General features: G+C 47.5%; 1 protein-coding gene across 1 annotated transcript in view; it reads left to right on the top strand.

Moving 5' to 3' along the window:
* LOC100119453 (zwei Ig domain protein zig-8) overlaps positions 1-24,691 on the top strand; it is a 236,268-nt gene that overhangs the window by 159,542 nt on the left and 52,035 nt on the right. Inside the window, exon 3 of the mRNA XM_016982255.2 lies at positions 17,143-17,353. Within this exon, the coding sequence (XP_016837744.1) occupies positions 17,143-17,353 (211 nt within the window). The remainder of the gene's footprint in view (positions 1-17,142; positions 17,354-24,691) is intronic.

The following is a 24,691-nucleotide window of genomic DNA, read 5'->3' as shown; positions in this document are numbered from 1 at the left end:
TCTCTCTCTCTCTCTCTCTCTCTCTCTCTCTCTCTCTCTCTCGGACGGCTCTCAAGTTTCCCGGCATACCTAAGTCAGAAATTAATTTGAGGATGCTTCTGTATTCTCCCGAAATTCCGCAGCCCGAGAGTGAGAGAGAGAGAGAGAGAGAGAGAGAGAGAGAGAGAGCCCCGGCTATTCGGAAGAAAACACGCGAGTTAAGTTGAAAATTGCGCTGCACTGCGTGAGACATGCAAATATTTTCATTCCAGCCCCTGAATGCGCCATAATATCCCTGATGGGAGTGTGTGGGAAGACTGCGGAAAAAGCTACGCGCATGCACTGTGAACTTTTCTCGTAAAATGTTTCGAGTTAGTGTTATACTAAAGTTTTATGCGTCCTTCTAGCGGTCCCACACTCACCCGCTTTCTCTCTCTCTCTCTCTCTCTCTCTCTCTCTCTCTCTCTCTCTCTCTCTCTCTCTCTCTGTACTAGCACACACTAGGGTCGAATAATATTTGAAGCGAAAATCCTCACGAGGGCGAATGTTTGCTCACATCATTTTGTATCGAGCGACTCGTTGCTTCGACAATGTTTGAACGAAAATATCATTATAGAAACATCTCGAGGATTGAACGTTTTCATACGAAAAAAAATCAAACGACAACAGGTCGCTTCAAGTCCCTCCAGCGAAATCAGAATGAGAGCGCATCGCAGTGCGGGCCGTTAAGCAAGCCTCTTCCGTCGGGCTCCCCAGAGAATGAGCTGAAAAATTACCCTGGGCTGAAAAAAAAACAGTCGAATTCATCAAGCCGGCCATGCAGTGCAGCCACTGCACTCTACGAAAATTGCGCGCTCGTCTTGTGTGTGTGTGTGCGCGCGCGCTGCAGAGCCTCAGCTCTCTCGGAATAATACTCCAAAGCTTAAAACTCGTAACTCACTTCGAAACTGCGCTCTACATATACGCGGCAGCAGCAGCAGCGGTGGCTCTCCGGAAAATTCATCTCAGAAATCTCGCGCGCGGCTTCGTGTTGGACTTGGAAATTCCGCGGCGCTATCCCAAAAGGAGACGACAGAGGCGGGAGAAGAGACAGTGAGAAATATATACGCGCGGCGGCGGCAGCAGCTCCTCTCAAATAATACAGGACGACCGACCAAATTCAAGATGGTCCGAGATGGAGAACGCGTGCGCCGATATACTATGCTCTTTCTCTCTCTTGATGCTATGGCTTCTCCGGTGAAACTTTGCGGCGCAGCGTCTATTTTCCTATGGTGCGACTAGGGGGAGGAAATTTCGGAGCGAACGATTCTCCGAGTTCGGTCTTTATAATGGTAATCCGCCTCGACTTCGTAGTCTTTTTCAGCTGCCAAACTTTGCCACGCTCGGAAACGTCCCCGACTCAAGCGTCGTGTCTCGGCGTTGTCTCTCGTCGCCTGCTCTATGGCTTTTATTACTCGAACGGGGATCTGTTCTCGTGACGAGTCTGCGACATGCGACGAGTCGAGACGAGAGAGTTTTGTGCAATTTTACGGATGGGCTGGTGGATTTGTTTGAACTAAGCTAGCTTGAATTGGGATTGACTGATTTTTTTAGAAAACGTGTATAACCTATAATTCTCGCTATCCTTCGCTTACAAAAAATTGCTAATTTACGTAACGTACTGGCAAAAGGAAACTCCTACTCCTGAGCTAATAAAAGCAATGAAAGAGACTGTGATTGCACTGGGGACCGTAAGCATCATTGCAAAAGGTCGCAATTTTCTAATTTCAACGCCAGATTGCTTGAATATATCACCAAAGGAAATCCAGAGATCAATTTCTTGATCTATTTTCGAATACTACTCTAAAAAGTCCTGATTTAATATTTGAGGAAAACGTTTTCTAAAAATATTTCTGAACCGTAAGTCCACAATCTTTATTCCTCTCGCTGCCCGTAAAAATATCATACACATTATTATGTACTATTCGCTACAGCGGCATGGAAATACCATAAAGCCAACTGCGTCTAATATCGTTTCCTCAACGGAGTTAAGGTTTGCAACGCCGATTTTAAACCGAATTTACGAATACAATATGGGTCGCAATCGAATACACCCACGCCTGCCTTGCATATTGCCTGTGAGCTTTGGCGCATAAGCGCTTGTTTATGGAAGCAGCAGGCCCGTAAACACTCTTCCTATTCGATAGCCCATCCTCCTGTCATGTAAAATCTCTTTCGCTCGCAGGTGGTTTTTCGCTACTGTTGTTCGGCCCACGCTCTAGCATATTCTTTTCGAATGTTTCGCTAACGTCAGAGAGCTAGCGCATTGCAAATCAAGCTTTATCTTTTTTGGAAATACTTCGTACGTGGGAAGAAGGTTGAAATCCAAATGTGATCTGAATATGAATTTTCGTTATTTTTTAAATAAATTTAGAAATAAACAAAGGGATAATTATGTCAGTCAACTTAGGTAACTGCTCTTATAATAGTATTAAGATTCTTTCATCCGCTCCACTTCCAACATGTAATGGAATCTCTTTCATTATTTTCCGCTCGCGGTAATTCTTTGGTAATTGAACAAGTCATTAGTTTCCTTCGTTATACCTACTAGAGAGAGGCACCTTGGCACGAAAGGGCATCACAAAGGGAAAGTGACGTCAGTGCTCTTATGCTCATTTAGGCGACTATTTGCTTCGGATCAAGAGAATCAACGCTATAGTCACATGTGAAAAATTAATCTGATGAATGTTAAAAACACAAGAGGAGCAATTTTCGCACATTTCACTTGGTTTATTTATCGAGTCGCTCCACTTACGTCCGCATACGATGATCGCCCTCAACTTTTTCCAACGACCTCCAAGAATAACATGATACATGAACGTACTATATCCGAAGCCTTGAGGCGTCTCATGCTCGGTATCATCTACTCACATTCATCCGCGCAGAAAGCCGACGGAAAAAAAACAAACAGAAAAAATCTCCATCGTCAACATGACTCTCTACATCCTCGAAACGATTAATTTCTTCTTATCGCCGCTGAGCCGCGTGAGCGTACATAAACAGCCGTCGATAAATGCCTAATCCTCCGGATGATTCCTCCGCAAAGTATAGGTTGCGCGGGCGGGGACGCATCAGCGTTGCTGGTAGTACTGGTAGTCGTCGTTGTCGTCGTCGTCGTCGGGGGCGATTGATCGCCAGCCGCGGCGCAAAGCCAAACTTGACCCTTTCTAACGCTAGGCTCCACTTCCCTTCCAGCCTTTCGTCTACTCTCTGACGTTAGTACCCCCTCGCCGGAGTTTAATGAGTTTATTTGGACAAGTCATCGCGCTAGATTGTGGATGTATAAGCGTGTTGCGCGCAAGCCTCGTGTAAACTTGCTCCGAGACGTCGACTACGACGTCTTCTCTTCCGCAATCCCAGGGATTTCGGTCGCGCGCCTGAGCCGAAAATTTGTACCAGTCCGTCAGCTTCTATCCCGGGGAGATTAACGCGCGCTTAAATGAAACGTTAGTCGGCCAAACAAACTCGCGCGGGAGCTTTTGGCTGCAACTTGTTGTACGTGTGTGTGACGAGGGGGGACGGCTAAGTGATAGCAAGATGACGAGCGGAAAAATTTTGTAAGAGGTAAACGTGTGCGCGAGAGATTGCGAGGATGGGTATTGGGTATGCGACGATGTTTCGGATGGGGGAGAGGATCGGGTGTATGGAAGTGACACGAGCTTACTCGTCGAAGGGATGTTACAAAAGTGAAATCTATATTCTGACAGGCTATCTGCGTATTCGGCGAATCGTGACATTAAACGCTGGAATAACGCAGTACATTATAGAAATAGCATTGAGAAAAGTTTGGTTCACTAAATAAGAAAAAGAATTAGCTTTCACTTTTACAATGCTAGCAGTTTGCTTGACAAACAGTGCGATCAAACGTATATAGAATCACTTTCGCTCTCGTCGTAATTCAGCATCGCGAGCGAGATACAAAAGGTAAACTTTTATTTGACCTAGCCTGGAAAATCAAAAAGGCAATATCGACAAGTCCAATGATAAATAGACGCCTTTTCACGCAGCAGACGCGCGGCAGAGGCAAGACAAAGGAAGGGGCCTGAATTGAAGCCGAGAGCGCCGTATAGCAGCTCTGAATGGGGTAGTTGCTGGTAATCAAACTGCACGTGATCGAGAACGCCAGCATATTCCCTCGTACGTAAACGTAAAACTGCGCCCGCGTTCGCGCATGTGTAAAGTTACGCTTCAGTCAATTTAGAGTGTACGTAGGCTACTCATCGTCCTGAATTTTGTCCGGTGATGGGCTCAAGTTGTTGGGCAAGTAATTTTTAACCGTGAAATCCCCTATTTACCCTCTCAAAGGGTAGTCAAGCTTTCAAATTTAATTAAAAGTTAATTACCAACAATGTCAAAACAATATCAGAGAACGACGTGGACGATTTTCGCGAACAACCAACTCATTGCGCACGGCATAATCTCAAGCAGCGATTCTACACGCTTTGTTTGTTTCTCTCTCGTCTTCCGAAAGTTATGTGCGAGTAGTTATAAGAAAACAGCTCGACTCTGCCTAGCGCTTTTTTCAGCCAACTTTTCCATATAGAAAGTCGTTCCTTCGCGAAGCTTGGTCAACTCGAGTGTGCAATTTGCCGTTGTCAAAACTGCGAGCAAGTATTAAAGATTCGAATAAGCTGTGCCTCGCTCGGCAGGCAACTTTGCAACGGTGCCGCGCTGCAGCAGCAACGGCCAATTATACAACATTCGCAAGCTGTTTCAACTTCCCCTCTTGCTCTCTCGACATCCGAGCTTTTCCGAGAATTTCACGCTGAATTATCCAAAAAGCGACGAACCGACGCGACTACTCGCTCGCTCAGCGAAGTGTACGTACGCGGAAAGAAACGTCGCATCGGAATAAGAACGAATAGAGCATATAAGCAGGGAGGGACGAGCAAGCATCATCCGGTTATCCCAAATGGTAGCGAGTGCGCCTCGAAAAATAAAGCGGGCGGCCGACGACAAATGGCGGAGACGTGAAGAATGAAACCGGAAAGAGGTTTCAAGGAGAAGAGGCTCGCGCGCGCGACGAGGAAAACGACGAAATTGATAGCAAGGAGAGGCTGCGGCTGCGCGGAGAGGAAGAAATACATGTATAAAGCTGAAGCATCGCCGAGGATACGAATCTACCCTACGTAGGCTTGAAGAATGCAAGAAAATGTACGTATATCAGAACTTCGGGCAGCTGCTGCTAAGGGCCGAACTATCGTCTCGAATGTACCTATATCGGTCGTTTTGGATGCGTTAACACGTTTTCTCAGGAATCTGACCCGAGGATTAGTTTAGATTAAGGTCCTCAGAGTGCGGCGAATATCCGTAGTTTCTATGCTAACTGCCGCGGCCTGAATTGCGAATGTCTTTCCCTCTTAACCGGAGGTCGCGATGAGCCGAGGACAAGACGCCGGGGAAACGGAGAATTTTCCCTTCTTTCTCGAGCTGCCAGAAACACGGACGAGGATTGCTTTAATGCTACTTTCCTTAAACTTTCGCTCGTTTCAGCTTTGACACCGCGAGAGTGATCAAACACGTGTCTATTGTTCGAGGCTCTTGCGGCAGTTAAAAACAGATTACTCTCTCTCTCCCTCTCTCTCTCTCTCTCTCTCTCTCTCTCTCTCTCTCTCTCTCTCGCGCCGAACCCATTTTTATCCGAGTAAAAGAAGCTTTTTTCGAGCGGTCTCTCGCTCTTGCTTACATTTTTCATGCTGTACTCGTTCGAGTCACTTTGATATACCGACAAGTTACATTAAAAAATGAAGATTTTCTCTAAGAATAAATTCCAATAGATATTGGATTCGATCTGTGATAGGCGAGATAGAAGTGCACTCGTACTTGGAATCGCTTTGTTTATAAAAACATCGAGTCTGGTGGGCTATTTCCAGAAATAAAGCTGCGAAACTCCAACGTACTTTTTAATAAATCTTGTATTTCTTCTACGCGGGCTGCGCACGTGGAGCGAATAATTGTCGACGAAAGCGTACCGCGGAAAAAATAGCTCCAGGCGGTAACGCTCGAATATCCTATAAATATTTACTAGCCTCGTGATGGTTCGAGGTATTAATACAGTTCGTCGAATAGATTTGCAGATCGTTTAAAATTTCGAATTTGAACAGTGGTCAGAATTACTGTATCACATTTCGCAGAGAAACGCATCAGAGAGAGAGAGAGAGAAGTTAATAACACGCGGGCTCATTATACACTATGCGGCCATTCTCCGGAACGTCTTTCCCCTCCCCTCCTACATATGTATACATCTAGCCAAGCATGTTTTCCGTTACCGCGCGCGCGCGAAATTATGATGAAAGCCGGGTTGGGAAATTTCGCCTGGAATGCCGAAATCTCAAATTCGGAGCGCGGCCACATCCACACACACACACACACACACACACAGCTCCCTCCCGCTGCAATATCCACTTTCGGCATGCAGTATTGTTCCCATCTGGCAGTAGCGCCGCGCGCGATAGTAACTGCTGCAGCAACCGAGCCGGCGAATATCTCGCGAGGCTTCGACTAAAGTCTGACCAATCCGAGGAGACCCTTTATATATTCTGGCCGCCGTTGTTCCGGATATCTGTGTTGTTATACACACGACCATCCGCGGCTTTCGCACGTGTATGTACATCGTACATCTTCTCATCCCCGAGGCTCACTATGTACTGTTTCTCTTTATGGATTCACTAACTAAAAGCTGCCGCTGCAATCCTGCATCTTATTGTTCTTCCTTTCATTTTCTTGATGTCTGTTTCTTTATTCTTGTTTGCCGGCGCGTCTTCCGTGTCGTTTCTCCTTTCGTGAGAACAGCTCCGCCGCTGCGCCTGCAATTTCTGATTTTATGCTTTACAGTATGCGCGCACTCCATACCCTCGGTGTCTCCTCTTCTCCCTTTGTTTATCTTTTCCGAGTTCTGTCGGTCTGCTGCTACGCGACCTGCCGACGCTCCTCCTTACGTGCACGTCTACATGTGATATTTTAGTATTATTTTCATCGCCGTCCTTTTTCGTGCAGCGCGAGACTCGCCGCGACGTGTTGTACCATTTTCACTGTGTGACGCTAATGTAGAGGGAGAGGAAGGCGTCGTGCGCTGTGTAGATTACCATTAGGGTACGTTTCTTCTCTAACTTCATTTGACGCGTATATAAAGGCGTTGTACTTTTAAAATTGAATTCGAGAATTTTTAAACGCGCTCAAAAACGCAAGGTAATGGATCTGCGAGCTTTTATTTCACAGTCGCTGCGCACGCAGTATATGCATTTTTGAAAAATGCGCAGTTCGCAGTCCATTTCCCGAGCAGCGCGGATACCACTGCAGGGACAGAGACTAGCCTGCAAAACCATAAATTTCTCCAAAAAATCTCCGGCGATGCCCTTTCAAATTGACCAATTCCAAAATTTTAAATATCCCAGTTCGACTCTCTCTCTCTCTCTCTCTCTCCAGCAATAATTCTCCCTCCGCGTCGTCATTTTTCACTCTTCGCGTTTCGTTTTTTTTTTCGATTTCACGCGCTTCGCTTCGTCCCTATATAGCCATATACCATACACACACCATGAGCGCTCGCGCGCAGTGGCAGAATCTCTCTCTCTCTCTCTCTCTCTCTCTCTCTCTGCACAGGGGTTATTTTACTTCGGATTCGTGTCCTCGCGTGGTGGCGAGGCTTTTTCCGCACGAGCACGCGTTTCGTGCCATAAAACGCGGAGAGTATCGTGCCGAGATTGCCGGATGTCGTATAAAGCCCGCGGCGGTAGCGCCTCGTCGCGCGCTCACTGCAAAAATATTATCTGATCCGCGCGCGCGAGCGCGGTATAGTCGCGGCCATAAAGACAAACTCCAAATGGAAAATCTTCGCTAGCCAGTACAGCGCGGATACGCTGGTCAGTGGCTGCGGTCGGTGAACGAAGCTTTGAATAACGTTAATAATTTGCAGCCCTCGGCAGGGAATATACTCCACTGTCTTTTATGGGCTTCCGGCGGAACGCGTGTAGTCTGTATTATAAACTCGGTTGTGTTGCGTTGGAGGGACAAATTTGACAGGGGGATGACGCAGTTTGATTATGAATCCAAGTATAGATTAAATGTTGGGGACTTGATTCGGAGATTGCGATGCTCAACATAAACTTTTTCCGAAAGGGTGGGATACTCGTTAGAAACTTTTCAAGGAGCGTGGTTTTATTAAACTCATCCTTTTACTTTGTTCACTCTATAAACGTTACATGACTGATAACGGGTTCATGCTTTGTAAGCATCGTTTACTCTCGTTTCACTCTTTTTTTAACTGGCCTACGCTCTCACACAACGTTGCACCGGCTTTTTATTACACAGTTCGTAAAATGCTTATCGCCGTGCATTACGGTGTAGGCCTATATTTGATACTTAATTATAGGCAAATTGATATTTTAAACTGGAAATCGAACCGATAAATTACATTTACAGGCCTGATAACGCGCGTTTAATGTCACCCGGGCCAATAAAATATCCGAAAGGCAATAAAGTGAATTTTTACGCTGCACTGCAAATGGCCCCCCATAATGAAAAAAGTATCACGTATTTTCGTGCTCTTAACGTAAAAAAAAAAAACAATAAAGCTCTCCCGCGCGCGGCGCAGAAATTTCGAAACGTTCGAACAAAAACAACAACAACATTTTGAATTCTCCGAAGCAAATTCTCCGCCACCGCTTCGAGGCTCATAATCAACAACATCGCGGGTGCGTAAACAATATTCGGTACTCTCTAATAGCAGGTAGCGAACGCACGCGTTAGGTGCCGAGAACGCACTTTGCGCTTTATAAATTCATTTATGCAAAACGTAAAACAAGTAACGCGCGGTTTTTAGTCTGCAGCCGAGCTTTAATGAAATGCATTTTATGCGCGCGGGGAACAGATTATTACATTATATCCGGCCGTGTAGAAATAGAATATCAAAAGCGCGGCTTGATAAGCAGAACGTATTATTGGCGAAATGCAAAATCAGCTATCATCGGGTACGCGCGAGCAGCGATGAATTTCGGTGAAACGCACACTACACGCTCGTATGCGAAAGCGCGTATATTATAGTAGGCGGCGCGAATTTCCGAAAAATAGCGAGGGCAGCAGCAGCGCGTTGTCTCGAGCGAAAATAGAGAAAAATACTACTCACGCGCATTATAACGTGCGATTTGAAATTTAATAGAGCAGCGGCTTCGTATATGTTATGTATGCGAGAGAAAGAGAGTATAGAGCGCCGTGGCGCGGCTTGCTCGCGAGTGAAAAACGAGGGAGCGTATACGCTTAACCGGCCTGCGATTTCTCTTCGCGTATACACACACAGTGTATACGTTACATAGTTCGAGGAGAGATCTGCCCTGCGTTCACTGAAAATATTCCCCTATTTCTGCTTCCATTTTCGCGCGCGCGCGCAGTTTGAAAAGTATGCACCATCCGCGCGCCAGCTGTCGTTTTTCACGCATTAAATCAAATAGTTCGTATCTATTTCCGCGCTAAGCTGTACAAATGACACCTCGCTGTGGATATAAAAAAATTGAGCGGATGACAAAAGAATCACGCGTCATCCGCAAATCCAAACAAGCTAAAAAGCCAGTTATACAGGCGACGGACAGCGCGTTAAGTCCGGGGATCAAGCACTTGCCAAAAAAAAATTCAATTCCCAACCGACAGTCATTGCGCATTATCGGCGCCTCGATGATCGCGTCCGCACAGCCCTTTGTGCGCGCGCAAGCGCCACATATATACACATAACGCCGTTGCACAGCTGGGCACACGAGCCAAGCTCTCTCGCGGTATTATATCGGCTGCTCTCGCGCACACACGTGTCGGACCCGTTATACGCGCGCATACATCTCTCCCGGATAGTCTAGGCGGCCGCATTAGCGTAGGGGCGCTTTAACATCGTAATGCAAAGTAAACGAACGGGCTGCGATAAATAACAGAGCTATATATGCACAGTGCCACGGTGCGAGTCTGCCAGGCCGACCACTGCAGCAGCGGCAGCGCGACGCGACGGACTTTATATTCGCTGCGGGATATATACCACTTATTCTCACGCGCGGATAATATGCAATCTAGAAATTGCTTCGCTTCGCTCTCGGCTATACTCTTTCGCACTACTATATACAGCTCTATGCTGTATCCGTGTGTGTATGGATGCTGCCGTGAGCGCGAGAGAGCAGGTGCCGCAGCAGCGAATACAACGCGGAGCGCGAGGCGAGTTTTTATTTCATTATCTCGCGGCGGAGCGCGTTAAACGCGCGCCGGGGAAGCGAGATTTCCGAGAGGAGAAGACGAGCTGGCCGTGGAAATTTCCGCCGTCGCGCCGCCTTAAATGATCGCGGCTGAATGTGTTTTAAATATAAAGAATAGCAGCGGTCGCTATCCGCTTAATTGCGCGGAGAAAAATTAGCCGGATTTCCGGCTCTCTTTGCGGCGGACTTTTTTCGGCGAGACCTGCGCGCAAGCGACACGGGAATGTGTGTGTGTGTGTGTGTGTGTGTGTGTGTGTGTGTGTGTGTGTGTGTGTGTGTGTGTGTGTGTGTGTGTGTGTGTGTGTGTGTGTGTGTGTGTGTGTGTATATATATATATATATATATATATATATATATATATATATATATATATATATATATATATATATATATATATATATATATATATATATATATATATATATATATATATATATATATATATATATATATATATATATATCAGTATATGCGCGGCTGATAGTTTTTCTAGCGTTTCTTTTTTACAGTCTGTGTATTTCGTTACTCGAGTAACGCTTAGCTCGTGAATATAATCAGTATGCAAAAACAAGATCCAAGCGCTTCGTCTAAGCTATGAACGAAAACTCAAAAGAAGGATCTTATCACACGCTCTTCCGCCATATGGGAACGGCGACTTTTTCCTAACATCGTCACGCATACGAGCCGGCCATCATCTAATATTTTCATACCCCCTCTCGCGCAGTAGAGCAAAGATACGTGGCAAAAACTAAAGATAAAAAGCATAAAAGCCCCATGAGTCGGCTTAAAAAACGGGGGCGGAGAGATGGCGTCAAAGAAGCAGCAGGATCGTCGTAGATTTATCTCTCTCGTTCCGTACCTTATATCCCGTATAGGCGTGTGTATAGGTCGCGACTCGGCCCGCTTTGACGCCATCACCTGTAGAAAGTCGACCGCCGCGCAGTGAATAAGGTCCGCGTCCGGTCAGACCGCCCGGCGAGCTGAGCTTTCCCCTTCTGGCTGCTCCGCACTCTAATCAGCCCGGCACCGCAGGAACGAAGCGCGGGAGGTAGGGCAAGTCCCGCGGGGGGCGCAAAAACGAGCCGCGAACGGCCAAGATGGATGGCGCCGATCGATCACTCGATCTTCATCGGAGATTCGCGCATATAGATCACGCGCGCTGCTAAGCAAGTTACGAGAGAGGAGGACGAGGCGCGCGCGCCTTTAACACCCCTAATCGATCTTTCCGGTAACGAGGACTCCGGGAGAGCTCGAGGTGTCTGCTGCCCCCGTTTCTGTACGCTGTATAGCATCCCCGCACACTCACACACACACACACGGAGTCGAGCATCAAGCCCGAAACAAATTACGCGTAAATACCCCGCGCGCAGAGTTGCTGTGTGGGCTGCTATACGGGATGCTTTCGATGCTACGGATAGCGCGTGATCATTCGCAGGAGGGATGAGTAAAATTCGTTTAGACGGCTTATCGCAGCTTTTTGTCGCGGTGAAGTACCGTTAAAATATGAATTTCGATGCTGGATTGTTAAAGTGATATAAGAGAATGTACGCTTGCGATTCTACGGCCGATAGAGAACTTCGGAATCGTTCGAATATATCAGTATAACAATTGCAACGCAAAAACGATCTCGATTAATTGCAATAGAATACGTATGAAACGAAAAAAAATCAACAGTGAAATGAAAGTCTAATCTAAATTCGACTCGTATATCAGTACCAGGTATTATATGGCGTATAGTCTAAAATTACGGTGTAGCGCAAAGTGCTTACATAAAAAAGCTGATGAACGTGCGGAGCAATTTAAATTAATAAAGATCAAATACGCAGATTCCCATTAAACGAGAAAATTTAATAAATGATAAGGTAAAAAGTCGCGCGCGCTTCATCTCGGCCGACGCCGCCGCGTTGCTGCTGCAGTAGAGCTCGCTTTTATGGACGTACGTACAACAAAGTCGGGCAACTTTTTCAGTTATAAACCAAATTAGTTTCCGTTATTAGCTCCGTTTTTTAGTTTGTTCCCGTCCATTTTATCCCTTTTTTTAATCAGAACTTTCAAAGTGGGTGCGTGAAAAGGAAGAGCGGCGCGCTCGCCCACACCTTATCGGAAAAAATTAATTACTCGCCGAGCGTCATTGGTAATTGCGCGTAATATATACTCTGCGCATCGGAGTCCGGGAGGTGTGTATTAAAAATCCATTACGCGCGAAGGGATCGAGATGAAAAATTCGTGTATATAGTCCAGCTAGCGGATGAAGTATACTGTCGGGGGTTATGCTGCTGGAGAAGAAATCGATATTAGCACAGCTGATATTTTTACACCCATATTGCTACAGGTATATACATTCCGGCAATTTCCTTCTGCCCGAATGGATAGCAGCAGCGGTGGCTGAAGCTTGGAAGGATTAAATGGTACAGTGGCCTGCGCCGAGGGTCGCATCTGCTTCTCGCGACGTTTCAAAGCTTAAGCCTCGGCTGCACGACCCAAACTCCCGCGCATTTTTCAAATGCTAAGCACCACTAACGTGTGCTTTTGGGGTCGGTCATCTTCTGAGTTTATTCTTACTCCTGTACACTTGAACGCTTTTATTATTCAGTTTGTGAACGAAGTACTGACTTTTCCTTTGTTGAAAAGCCAATATAGAAATAGTCTGCTTGTTTGATCACACCAAGGCAAACAAGCCTAAATAGCGAAAAAAAAATTAGTCTAAGGGCAAACTCGTGTAAGACACTAACAAATCTCCGACACTTCTCTCGCCTCCCTATACTCTGCACGCGCATCAGCTTGTCGGCGTCACATGATAATAGATCGATCGAAATATATTTAATTAAATTAAGTGTCGCTTTTTTTCCCGATTCCCAACGCCATGCTCCCAGAAAAATTCCCCGAGGGATCGCAGAGAACGAGCGTGCTCCACTCGTTCCTATTCATACGTATCCTCGGCTGATCACGATAGGCAGAGTATCAAAAGCGTTTCACGCTCTCTCTCTCTCTCTCTCTCTCTCTCTCTCTCTCTCTCTCTCTCTCTCTCTCTCTCTCTCTCTCTCTCTCTCTTTCACTCGCGAATAGGCTGATAGGTGAAACGCGTCGATCTATCCACGCAGCCAATAGCTATACATTTCGCCGGAAACATTGTCTTGGATAGCGCCTAGAACGTAAAAATAAATAACATCGCAAGCAAAATAAATGAATATCGCCCACGCATTTTAATATTCCCGTCGTAGCCGACTGCGTTTCATCGCCGTTTCTATACTGCTCTTTGTGCTGCAGCGAAGCGCCTATCTCCCCGAGTTCTTTCCTCGCGCTTCGCCGACAACAATAAACAAAGTTCATGCCTCGAATGAGATGAAAAAAAAAGAGTAGCCGAGAGAGTCTCTCGGCGACTACGCATTAATCGAGTAACGTTTCGCGCGATAAAATGTGTTTAATGCCCGGCTGGTAATGCGTCCCGGAAAAATTCGGTCGACCGTAACGGCCTCGGGCTTTCAGGGCACTTTTCAGTATAAAAATGCCGATAACAGCTCGCTCTCACTTTCTCTCCCCCCGACGACGACGCGAGAGACTGCGCGCCAGTAGCGCAAAGAGCCAGCCGCGAATATGATCGCATTTACGATTCGTCGTCGTCCCTTTTTCCAGCGCGCGTGAGATCGTAAAGGAAAAAGTGTACAAAGCTGCGGTCGCGCGCGCGACAGTCTCTCCGGGCGCGTATAAGGTGTGTAGATTAGAAAATAAAATGCTAGCCGAAGAAAAACGAAGGATACGCGAGCACCTTCCGATAAAGGCTCGTATACGGAAACGCGTCTAATTGGACCGGCAAGCAGTATAAGGCAATTAGCGCCTCCCGTGTCGTCCGACTGCGCGTATTATACACACAATATATAAGTAAATTGTCGGACGATGCCTCGCGGCGGCGACGATCCCCCGGTTCGCGCGAAATTACGAGGGCCACATGTAAATTAAGAGAGAGGGAGCCGGAGGTTGTAGAAATTTGCAAGTCTATTAAGTGGAAAATGCGAGGAAGGGAGCGGACCGCTCGCATAGGGTCGAAAAAGCGAATCCCCCTGCCGTACCTACCCTCTGTATATGCAGCCCCGAAGATCCGGCATCGGATGATGATGGGCGAGAGAGAGGGAGGATGAGAGGCCCGATACGTGCTCGATTCAGCGCGCGGAAGTTCGTTAAGCCGTTCCCAGCTTATACTGCCGCATGACTGCAGTACGCCGAAATCTCGCGGGCACATATGCTGCTGGATATACACACGTGTGTGCCGCGCCGCTATCGCGAGAGCTGGCCCGTGCACGAGGAGCAGGAGGCTAAGTTCGAGGCAAAGGAGAGAGTGAGCACACCGCTGGGGAAGGCCGTACAGTATCGTGCGCTTTCGAGACGAGATATATTAAGCGCATAGATAACAAGTGCTTAGCTCGCCGGCGCTCTCGGGCGGACCATAGCTATAACCTAGTATAAAGAGAGAGGGCCGCGCTATAGCGGGCTCGCGGAAATTTCCATGAAAGGGATTGCGCTTGTACGGTCTCTTTCTCTGCGGAGCACACGATATCGATCATGTCCCCTGCTACTGTATGCCTTTCTCTCGTTCGCTTCAACGCTGCTGCTCATTACCCATGCGACCATCATCAGTCCTGGCTCGTCTCTTCCTCGCCGCTTTTATATTGCCTGCACGTTTGACTGCGTCCGACGCGTTGTTTTCGCGTAAGAGCTGGCCACACGTTTTAAATAATATGCGCGGGCGCGCACTGCCCACTGAATTATGGAGCCTCGTGTAAAGCGTAGTTACGAGAGAGAAGCTCGCTGAAAATTAAAGCAACGCGAATGCACGAATTGCGAGAGTCGACCCTAGCTATTTCCGCAGTATTTTGCGACCTCCCACTCTCCTGCGTCCGATCGTTCTCGTCATGTGAGATGTGTGTACATATATATAATATGCGAGGCAGCAGCTCACCCATCAAAATTGCATTACCCGTTTTAGCCTGGACGCTTGGCGCTCCATCGATTCTCGCTATAGGCTCGCTTCGTATTCCGCAAGCTGTGTGCGCAGCGAGTGTTCTTTATATAGCTTTACACGACTCCGAGATTTTCCGTCGGACGGGGGATTGATAAGTTTTTTAATGGATTAGGTGTTTTGTAATTTTGCTAATTAGCTCGTTAAAACTTGGCGCCGCTCTGATGGAGGACGATGTAATCGCGTGAAATGATCGATCGGTTTCGCGTTCTACAATGTGTGTAACGCTCGATCCGATTGCTACACGAGATATTAGCGCGCTCGAGTATAAACAACGCCGAGAGTTAATAAAGAGTGAGACACGCCGAATTAGAAGTATAGAGTGCGGGTATAATCCCTCATTTTTTATTAGCGCAGATATTGCGGAAGCGATTTCTTCCTCGATGTTTTAATATTCTCCGATATTGATGAAGTTTGCCCTCTTCTCGGGGCTGATCAAAGCGGAAATATATATAACGTGAGTTTCATTAAATCTCGCGATTTTTGTTGCGTATCTCATCGATCGCTTTACGCGACAGTTCGCCGAGACTGAATTTCGCAGCGGAATAAAAAAGCTCCGATCATCTTCAATTATCTATACGGCAGATCGAACCATCAGCAGCAGCATTTTTCTCCCCCTTTTAATTTTGGATCACAATCGTGTCACGCGGTATAGACCAGCAGCGCAGCGTGTACACACATACACACGTATAGTTAAAGGGTTTCGGGTTCGAGCCGGCGCTATTCTGTATACTGCAGAATCAGGCGATTTTTGTCGGTCGGCGCGAACACGGAAAGCTGGCGTTCCGCCACGCAAACGAATATTGCCAATAAACTGCCAATCCAATTTAGTTACGCAGAAAATACTGCAGCTCGCTCGGCTCTTATACGGCTCAAATCCAATCGTCGACGGCCCTTTGCCCAAGCGCTATTGTCCACTCTTCTTTCGTCCGGATGCGGCTAGTGTTTACAGGCAGTATACGTAAAATAATTTTAAAGATATTAAAAGTGCGCGAAGAGGTGCAAACGTCATAAAAAGACGAATCGGATTAAGTTTTGCGGTCTAAGCTGAAAATGGCGAAAGTTCGAGATCGAAGCTTGGTCTACGCGTTATTTACACGGCGCGAGCTTTTTCTCCCTTACAGATAAAGCAAAAAATAACACAGTCGCATATACGCTTTTCCGAGTTACATTTCCGCGCGCGAGCACAAAAGTATGCCGTGGCAAATATCCCCCCGCTGACAGTAATTAAATTTATATGAATATTGGGCTCGCGCGGTGTAAAGCTCGAACGACGTCGAGCGTTTCAGCGTGTAAAGCCGCGGTAGTTATATGGCGCACAGCTATAGTGACCAGTGGCAGGTCGAACGAGACGCAGATCGTAGAGCTATATAAGAGCACCTCTGAAAGAAATAGGGTACGCAGATGGGGATTAAATGGAACTGGCTCCTGGAATGGGAAAAAAGTCCCTGGGCTTTTTTTTATGGACGCGAGAACGAACGCGTGTGCTTGTGTTGCGTCAACCGCGAAAAATTGCGTTCGATTGCGCTCTGATCTCGAGACCGACGTATGACGGACAATATATGTGTGTCATCGATCGATCGAGGAAAATTCGGTGCTGTTTTAGAACGCGCAATACCTTGCGGTGAGAACAATTCCAGCTCGGAACCGAAAGTCCACATCGTTTCCTCGGCGGCCGGCCACACATTAATACAACAGAGTTGTCGTCGGCGATGAGCAAATTCAATCGCCCTCTCTCTCTCTCTCTCGTCGTCCAGCCGCAAATCGAACAAAGCAATCACGCGACGATTAACCTTAACCTCTCGCGCGAGCAATAAGAGTTCCAGAGGTGAGGCGTGTATACATAGTGTTATAGAGCTCACAGCCAGCATCGTTTACTGTCCGCAGGTCTCGTGGATGCGAAAGAGGGACATGCACATCTTGAGCGCGGGCATCTTCATGTACACCTCGGACCTGAGGTTTCAAGTCATCCATCCGGACAAGTCCGAGAATTGGACGCTGCAGATCAAGTCGCCGCAGCAGCGGGACTCCGGTGTTTACGAATGCCAGGTCAGCACCGAGCCCAAGATGTCCCTCAACTACAGCCTCAACGTGGTCGGTGAGTGCATCCTGAATTATTCAAGCAGCTACCCCCCTCTCTATACAGTGTATACATATATATTCCACTCTTAGCCGCCGCCGACGGCTGCGGAGTTCGATCCACTTTCCCTCGGCTGAGAGGGGGGGCCCTTCGGTTCCTTTTGCTTCAAAAAATGATGATCCTTCCGTAGCGTCTCGCGGAAAGAGAGATGAAACGTCCGCTCCTTTTGTCCGCCCCTTCCGCGAATCTCTTTATACGACCGGCTGTGCAGCATCCCGTTACGTGTACGCGCGCGCGCGCGCGCGCGTGTGTGTGTGTGTGTGTGTGTGTGTGTGTGTGTGTGTGTGTGTGTGTGTGTGTGTGTGTGTGTATATATATATATATATATATATATATATATATATATATATATATATATATATATATATATAATACGGCTCTCGGGGACTCGACTTTGTATTTTTACCTCTCGCTCGTCGGGTAGAATGTACACGGTTCTTGCTCTTTTCCAAGTTCCAAGCTCCTCTCCTATACTATTCTTTAATCGTCGGTGAATTGTCCTCTCCGTAGAATATTCAGTACAAGTGGTCGAGATAAAATATTTTCCAAATCATTCCATAACGATCGGATAGTCCGCATTACGTACTCACGGGTAATTGCATTGGCACTCGCTTTACAGGGCCACTGAGCTGCAGGCAGTTGCGCCGCACAGCCGTATAACACAGCTCGCTACAGCGGAGCGTGAAGTCAACTCGCTGAAAATTAATTGATATTGAATCGCTCTCTCTGTCTCTCTCCCTCTCTCTCTCTCTCTCTCTCTCTCTCTCTCTCTTTCTCTATCCGTCGTAATTCACGCGTGTAAGGACTCGCAGTACATTGTATTGTGCGGCGAACGCAGGTCAAATACTATATCCAGCACCAACCATTCACTCGCGTCCTCGCGTATTTATCTGTAAATATATAGCGATTGAACCATATAATATCCCAGCGCGGTATATAGTACCTGTGTTTAATGTCACCACACACGAATCCTACAGTCGTCGATCATTAGCGAAACAGCCGAATAACGAAAATTCTCGGCACTACAGCTCGATTTCCCTCAAGAGACACGTCATATCGTAGCATCGGGATAAGCAGCGCTTAAAAGAATTGCTCGCGCGATAAAAGTCAAACGAAAGCTGGTGGTTGTAGCAGCCTCTCTCTATCTATCTATCCGCTCCCGTGGGGGAGTAACAGCGCTGTATATAGCTCGGGGGAAAGGAAGAAGCTGCGCGACAGAAAGGAGACGAAGAGAAATCGGATTACCTCGCTCGCTAATTGCACTTGTCGAAGCTCGCCGACGAGCTCTCAAGATGATTCTCTGTATAAGCCATGTGTATATGTATAGGTATGTATGTGAAGCGAGCGAGTCGAATCGTTGTTCCGGAACGAGTGTCTCTCGGACGGGGTATATATATAACAGCCTCCCGCTGGAATAAGCTGAATCCTTATTCTCTGAGCACAGTCGCTCTGTACCGTCAACCAATCAAAACTCGTCCCGGGCGCAACTTTGATGTTTGGGATGGGCTTTGAAATTTGCGGGGATTCGGGGGATAGTTTTGTGCGTGAACGTTTCTTGCGAAAGCTTCTATGCTTTTTTAAAAGGGTTCTTTGCTAGGTTCACTGCTCATACCAGTTTATATGCGCAAGTATAGTTGAAATTGATTATTATCGACGAATCTCGTTGTAATTCTATAATACAAGCGCGTGCTGCGCTTGATCAAACAAAGCACTGGTTTAACACAGCTGTATTTATTGTAAAACGCATCCTCGTCACGGCGCAAAGTTTATTTTCGAGCCAGCTGCGCGCGCGGGGCTGTTATACGTTGTTGTTGACTGATAGCTGGATATAATTGCTCGTTCGAGTTCGTCGTCGTCGTCGACGCTCAAATTCGGAGCTACACATAATGTGCGCAAACAAACGAAACGCGCACCGTGACAATATGCGTTTTATTAGATTTGCGGAAAATTCTGCTCGCATTTGCAGCTGACCGCGAGCTTTCACGCGACAAATCGAAAGCGACAACAGGTTTCGACTTTAATCCGGAGAATGAATTCGGCTGCTGCGGTAGCAACGAGAAACTTATCAAAATTACTTTCCCTGCACCCACGCACAGCAAGAAGAAGCGAGACAAGAAGGCACGACTGCAACGTCGCGTACATACCGTTCCCGGAAAGCCCCCTCGACGTTGATTATCATCGTCCTTATCTCCCTTCCAGCCGCGCGGACTTGTCATTCCAGGCGGCGCGACGTTGATCTCCATATACAGCCGGCGAGCGAGCGAGATAGATAGATATATCTATAGCGCCGACGACGCAAAGCCGTTCGCGGAAGATGGAGTGGCCGAGATTGGAGTTCGCAGCTGCAATTTTAATATCTCAATTCGGAAACGGGACGCGCAGGCGCTTAGCCAAAGCCAGCGGCGCTCGTAAGCTCGCTACTTGACTGCAGCCTCGCCGCATGCCGTACACGCTCTCGTGTAGCAGTGGCGTCAGGGACGTCGCGCGTAATTTCATTCGGAGATCTGCTGCGCCCTTATACACCCCGCATAGTCATCCGGCTGCCACTGGTCCTGCAATGCCGACCACGTGCGCCCCCGAACGATAAAAGTGGCAGATCTTGAATTCACGTGATTAAGTCCTGATTAATAAGCCAGTAGCTTCTTTACGGAGCGCTGCGCCTAATTAAAACGCACTAAGGCTCATCCCTCTCTTAGGGAGAAGTTTTTGAAAAAGTGAATATTTTCTTCTTTTTTTTGTAATTAACTTTAGTGTGTTTACGCAGAGCAAAGGCGGCGGCTACTGCTTTCCATTTGAAAAATGCTGCTTTTCACGTGCGCCCAGCACTCGCGCGCGTAGCGAGAGCTTGTTTCGAGAAAGAAACTCGGCATTCAAAGAGCGGAGTCTTGGACGAGTGAGTTTTTCCTCAAAAGAGCATGGTCAATGCCGAGAAAGAGAAAGAGAAAGAGAAACTTCATCAACTCTTGCGCGTGAATTTGTCTTTCACGTTTTCGAGGAACTTACCAGCGCAGCAACGTCACCTTAATGAACCCCGGGATACAGCATGTATAGCAAGAGTCGAATTTTTTTTCAGCGCTTCGCTCCGCCAACAACAAATATCGATTACATAGATTTCGTATTAGGGTCACGTATCTCATATCCGGCGCGTCTACGGCCTTTGCTCTCGCTCCTTCTTTCGCCTCCGCTATACTCAGAGCTTGCGAGCGAGCGTCGACCCACATCTATAGCTGAACGCCGGCATGCGAGCACAGTATATATATATATAGCGCTTGTACACGTGAGCCGCCAGCTGTACTCGTATAAGGAGCACCTTGCGCGCGGAGGTGGACAGAGCCTGTCATCTTCGAGGCTGGCCCACGGCGGTCTTTATTAATTAACGATACAGCAGCCCGCGCAGCGGAGGGAGAAAATTACAATAGAGCCCTCTCTCGCGTGTAATGCGCTTAGACGTTCGGCGTCGAATTAACGTCAGGAGGTCAGAAGCTGGGCGAGCAGCTTCTCGCTCGCTCGTTCCAACTTGACTTTTGGGATTATACTCGACCGTCCGTGCTGCAACGGCCTGTGCAATATACGTTTAGCTTTTCTTGTAACGCATTATATAGGAGAAAAAAGCTCTTCGCACTCGCAGGAGAGCGAAAGTGATTGGCTCGTCGCGGTGAACGACACACGCTCGCGCACAGCTAAGTCGCCGCGAAATGTAGGTCAGCCGTTGATTTATTAAGGGCCCGCAATCCCCCGCCATAACTCTCTCGGCGCGGCTCTAAAGTCAAGTTTGCACGAATCATCGTAATAAAAAGTCTCACTGGCATCAGACGAGAGCCCGGCAAAGAAGCTTCGCGCATACGACGACGACGACGAGCGAAGCCCTCCGAGAGAGGGAGACAGACTGCTCGTTAAGTTTCGCGTGTGCGGCGGACCAAGGACCCTCGACGGAGCTTTGCCTCGAAATTCGCCGACACTTTCGCGCCGTAAGGGATGAAATTATGCGTTTTAATGCAAATGCGGAGAATGTCGATGGTTATATGCGGGGGTATAGCCCAGGCTAGAGCTATGTCTTTGGAAAAAAGCTCGGGTATATAGTTTAGAGTGGTATGAGAGAGAGAGAGGGACGTGTGTAATTGCGAAATACTTGCGCGCGGGAGGATTATAGTGCTTGCTCAGCTCTCGACTGTGAGGCCCGCGCGCGCAAGAAAATAATTGGAGAATCTTAATTAATCCGGGAAATAACGGCGCCTCCTCGCGCGCGCGCGCAAGTTCGTGCTTTGACGGAGATTTTGCCTTGCGTCTTGTGTGTGTGTGTGTGTGTGTGTGTGTGTGTGTGTGTGTGTGTTAAAAGTGCTCTAAAAATACCTGTACAGAGCTCAAACGAGTTTACTCTGGATTTCGCCGAGCAACAAGCTTGTTTGCGCTGCTCGAGGGTGCGCAGCGCTCTTATACACGTATAAGAGCCAGAGAAATTATTTTTTTCTTTGAATAATTTGGAAAAGCATCGGTGGGTGAAAAAAAAACAAAGCCACGTACTGTGTAAGTGCATAAACGAGAAGAGGACGCCAGTGACAATAAAAGCTCTCCCTGCGCGCGACGGTTATACAGAGACGATAAAGAGTATAGCGAGCGAGCGCGCACGCGGCGGAAATAAGCGTCGTCGGCTTTATAGCGTGCGTCGGGACGAGAAGGGAAAAAAATCAGGAAATCGGTAATTTCTAATCGATAATAGCCTCGCCGCAGTTCGCCAGCAGCAGGGAGCCAGCTCCGAGAGAGGAAATTCGCTGCGGAGCAGAGTGCTTTCTCCGGGGCGATCTTGTAAAGACGTCTGTAACAATTTGTAGGAGGGGGGGAACAAGTGCCGGAATGGCTTTTAAGAGAGTTGTTACTCCTGCTGGCAGAAATAGGATCCCTGCTTCGTTCGCGTCTATCTCCCTGCTCTTGCTCTCTACCGAGACTGTGGGAATGTCAGCGCGCGGTGCACCGGGATTTTCGTGTTTTTATCGAGCTTGCAGCTTTTTGACCTCTTCGCTGCTGCAGCCACGCGTGGCTCCGTGTAGGGGTGTTGACGATCGATATATACGAGTAATATGAAAACGGTTTCTTTGAGACACGATGATTCGTCGTTCTCGGTCTCGGAAGAATGTTCGCGGCAGATTTAACTCGCCGCGGGAATTCCGAAAGACTCTCGGAGCTGCACAGGGAATGAAGAAAGTTTCGGCGCGCAGCGTTTGTTTCGGCGAATTTAATGAATGCTGCGCGCTACGAGTGTACACACGAATGGAAGCGAAAGTGGAAAATCAAATTATTTCGCTGTCTCGAGGCGTTACACATCAACTTTTACTCGTTTCCAGGAAAGCTGTCGGGTAGGGCTTGGGCTCTAAATTCGCTAAAATATCGCGCGAATCTTTCCTACTTTTCTCTCCCGCTCTCGCGCGGCTGCAATCAATCACCGAGCATTCTAGCGTGCCCAAGCAGTTCAAACAGCGCAAGGAGAAGAAGAACAAAGCGAAGGGATGTCATATCTATTTTTCTCTCTCCCAAGAATAGTTCCAAAGGGCGACTTTGTTGTTGGACTTTGTTCTCTTATACGCACTCGTAAATTCTACATTGCTCGCGCGCATCATCCGTTTCCAAGAGAACACGGCGACTCTCCTTGCCTTATTTGCGTCCGCTTCGCAGAACGCGAGAACGGCTCGGGAGTATAATTAAGTTTTCATCCTACCCGGTAGGGGATTATCGCACAAGAAAGAGAGAGAGAGAGAGAGAGACGCGATCCAGGGGGCAATGTTTTAAATAAACTATGGCCTACATAACGGTCTTTCACACTTCCTGCTTGCGCACAGACACACAAAGAGAGAGAGAGAGAGAGAGAGAGAGAGAGAGAGAGAGAAAGATAAAAATTGTCTCCTTTTAAGTCGCTGCTGCGCGATTGTCCCCGGCTCTCCTCTTTTCCGAGTCATTTTAACGCTTCATTGCTTCTCTTTTAAACCGTCGCCGCCTCTGCTGCGCGCTATCGTCTTCCCTCCCCTTCCCTCTCCCTCTATTATACACGAATGCCCTAGTCAGCTCTTACTTTAACACGCCAGCATCACCTCTCGCCGGCCCTTTTTTATTTTTTTTTTCCTTTCTTTCTCTCTTTCGCGTATATATACAACGCTCTCCGTACAACCACTGTATATCCCCCAGTCCCGAGCTTAACGAGAGCTTTCAACAAGAGAAAACCTCGCCAAGACGACTGCGACAAGAACGACGGTCAAGCGCACTTTACTGCTTCCTTAACGAAACGGCGCCCTCGTCTCTCCATATTGACAGTCTCGGGGGCCGAACAATGCGTAATTGCGCTGCTGGCTCTAAGTGCAAGTGGTATATGGCAGCTCTGTATAAAGGCCACTGCTATATCGCAAGCCGTTCGGACATCGTCCCGTCGATCGCACGGTTTATTAAACCGCCGGCGTCGGTTTTTCCTCGAAACGTCCCACGACGGCGGCGGTAGCCGAGCGAAGCTTCTGAAGTGACAAAGAAGAGCGAGGATAAAATTAACGAGCTGAGAGAGAGCTAGCCGGAAGGTGAGAGGAGCTTGTTACTCCGACTTATTACATTCGCGTTAGCGCGCGCAGATTCATGCATTTCAACTCGGCTTCATACAACGCTTGTAGGTAGCCAAGCTGTTTGAGACGACGAGATTTTGTTGTGCGCCGCCGCGAGTGTATGTATGTGTACATTCAGCTATAGCTCTACACTGCGATTCTCAAGAGGTGAAAGCTACGCCGCGAATAATGAAGAGCGAAACCCGCACGTAGTGTACACGCGTAGCATAATGTGCTACTGTATGTGTTGAAAAAAAAAATTTTTTTTTGAAATCTCGTACGCAGTATCAACGAATAGGAGGAGCGAACGATTTGCTGTTGTACTTTTTATTGAATATAAGCTGAATTTCAGAGAAGCCGTGACCCGCTAAAGTTTCTTTATGACTCAGCTCGGTTATCGCTTCGTAGAGGATACCACTGTATATATGTATACAGCGCGAGCTAGCGCGCGCGAAGCAATAGACTGACGTCACAAACATTTTAGAGCGCCATATCTTCTTTAATTTCCGAGTTATCACTGAAATTCCGAAAGTACGACGCTGAAATCTATTAAAACGCGCCATCCGCTATATGGAATACGGTGTATATTCTTCTTTAGTTTTTGCAAAATTTTTTCAATTAACGTAACTCCGACGGCGCTCTCGTCGAGTAAGTTTGAAAAAGCTGTGTTTGTTTTGCTATTCTCTTTTTTTTCAAAAACAAAGCTTTCGTTTTCCATTCG

The sequence above is a fragment of the Nasonia vitripennis genome, chromosome 2, assembly GCF_009193385.2.
Source record: "Nasonia vitripennis strain AsymCx chromosome 2, Nvit_psr_1.1, whole genome shotgun sequence".
Classification (NCBI taxonomy): Eukaryota; Metazoa; Arthropoda; class Insecta; order Hymenoptera; family Pteromalidae; genus Nasonia; species Nasonia vitripennis.
Note: the sequence above shows the minus strand (reverse complement) of the source record. Positions and strands in the feature narration are given on the sequence as shown.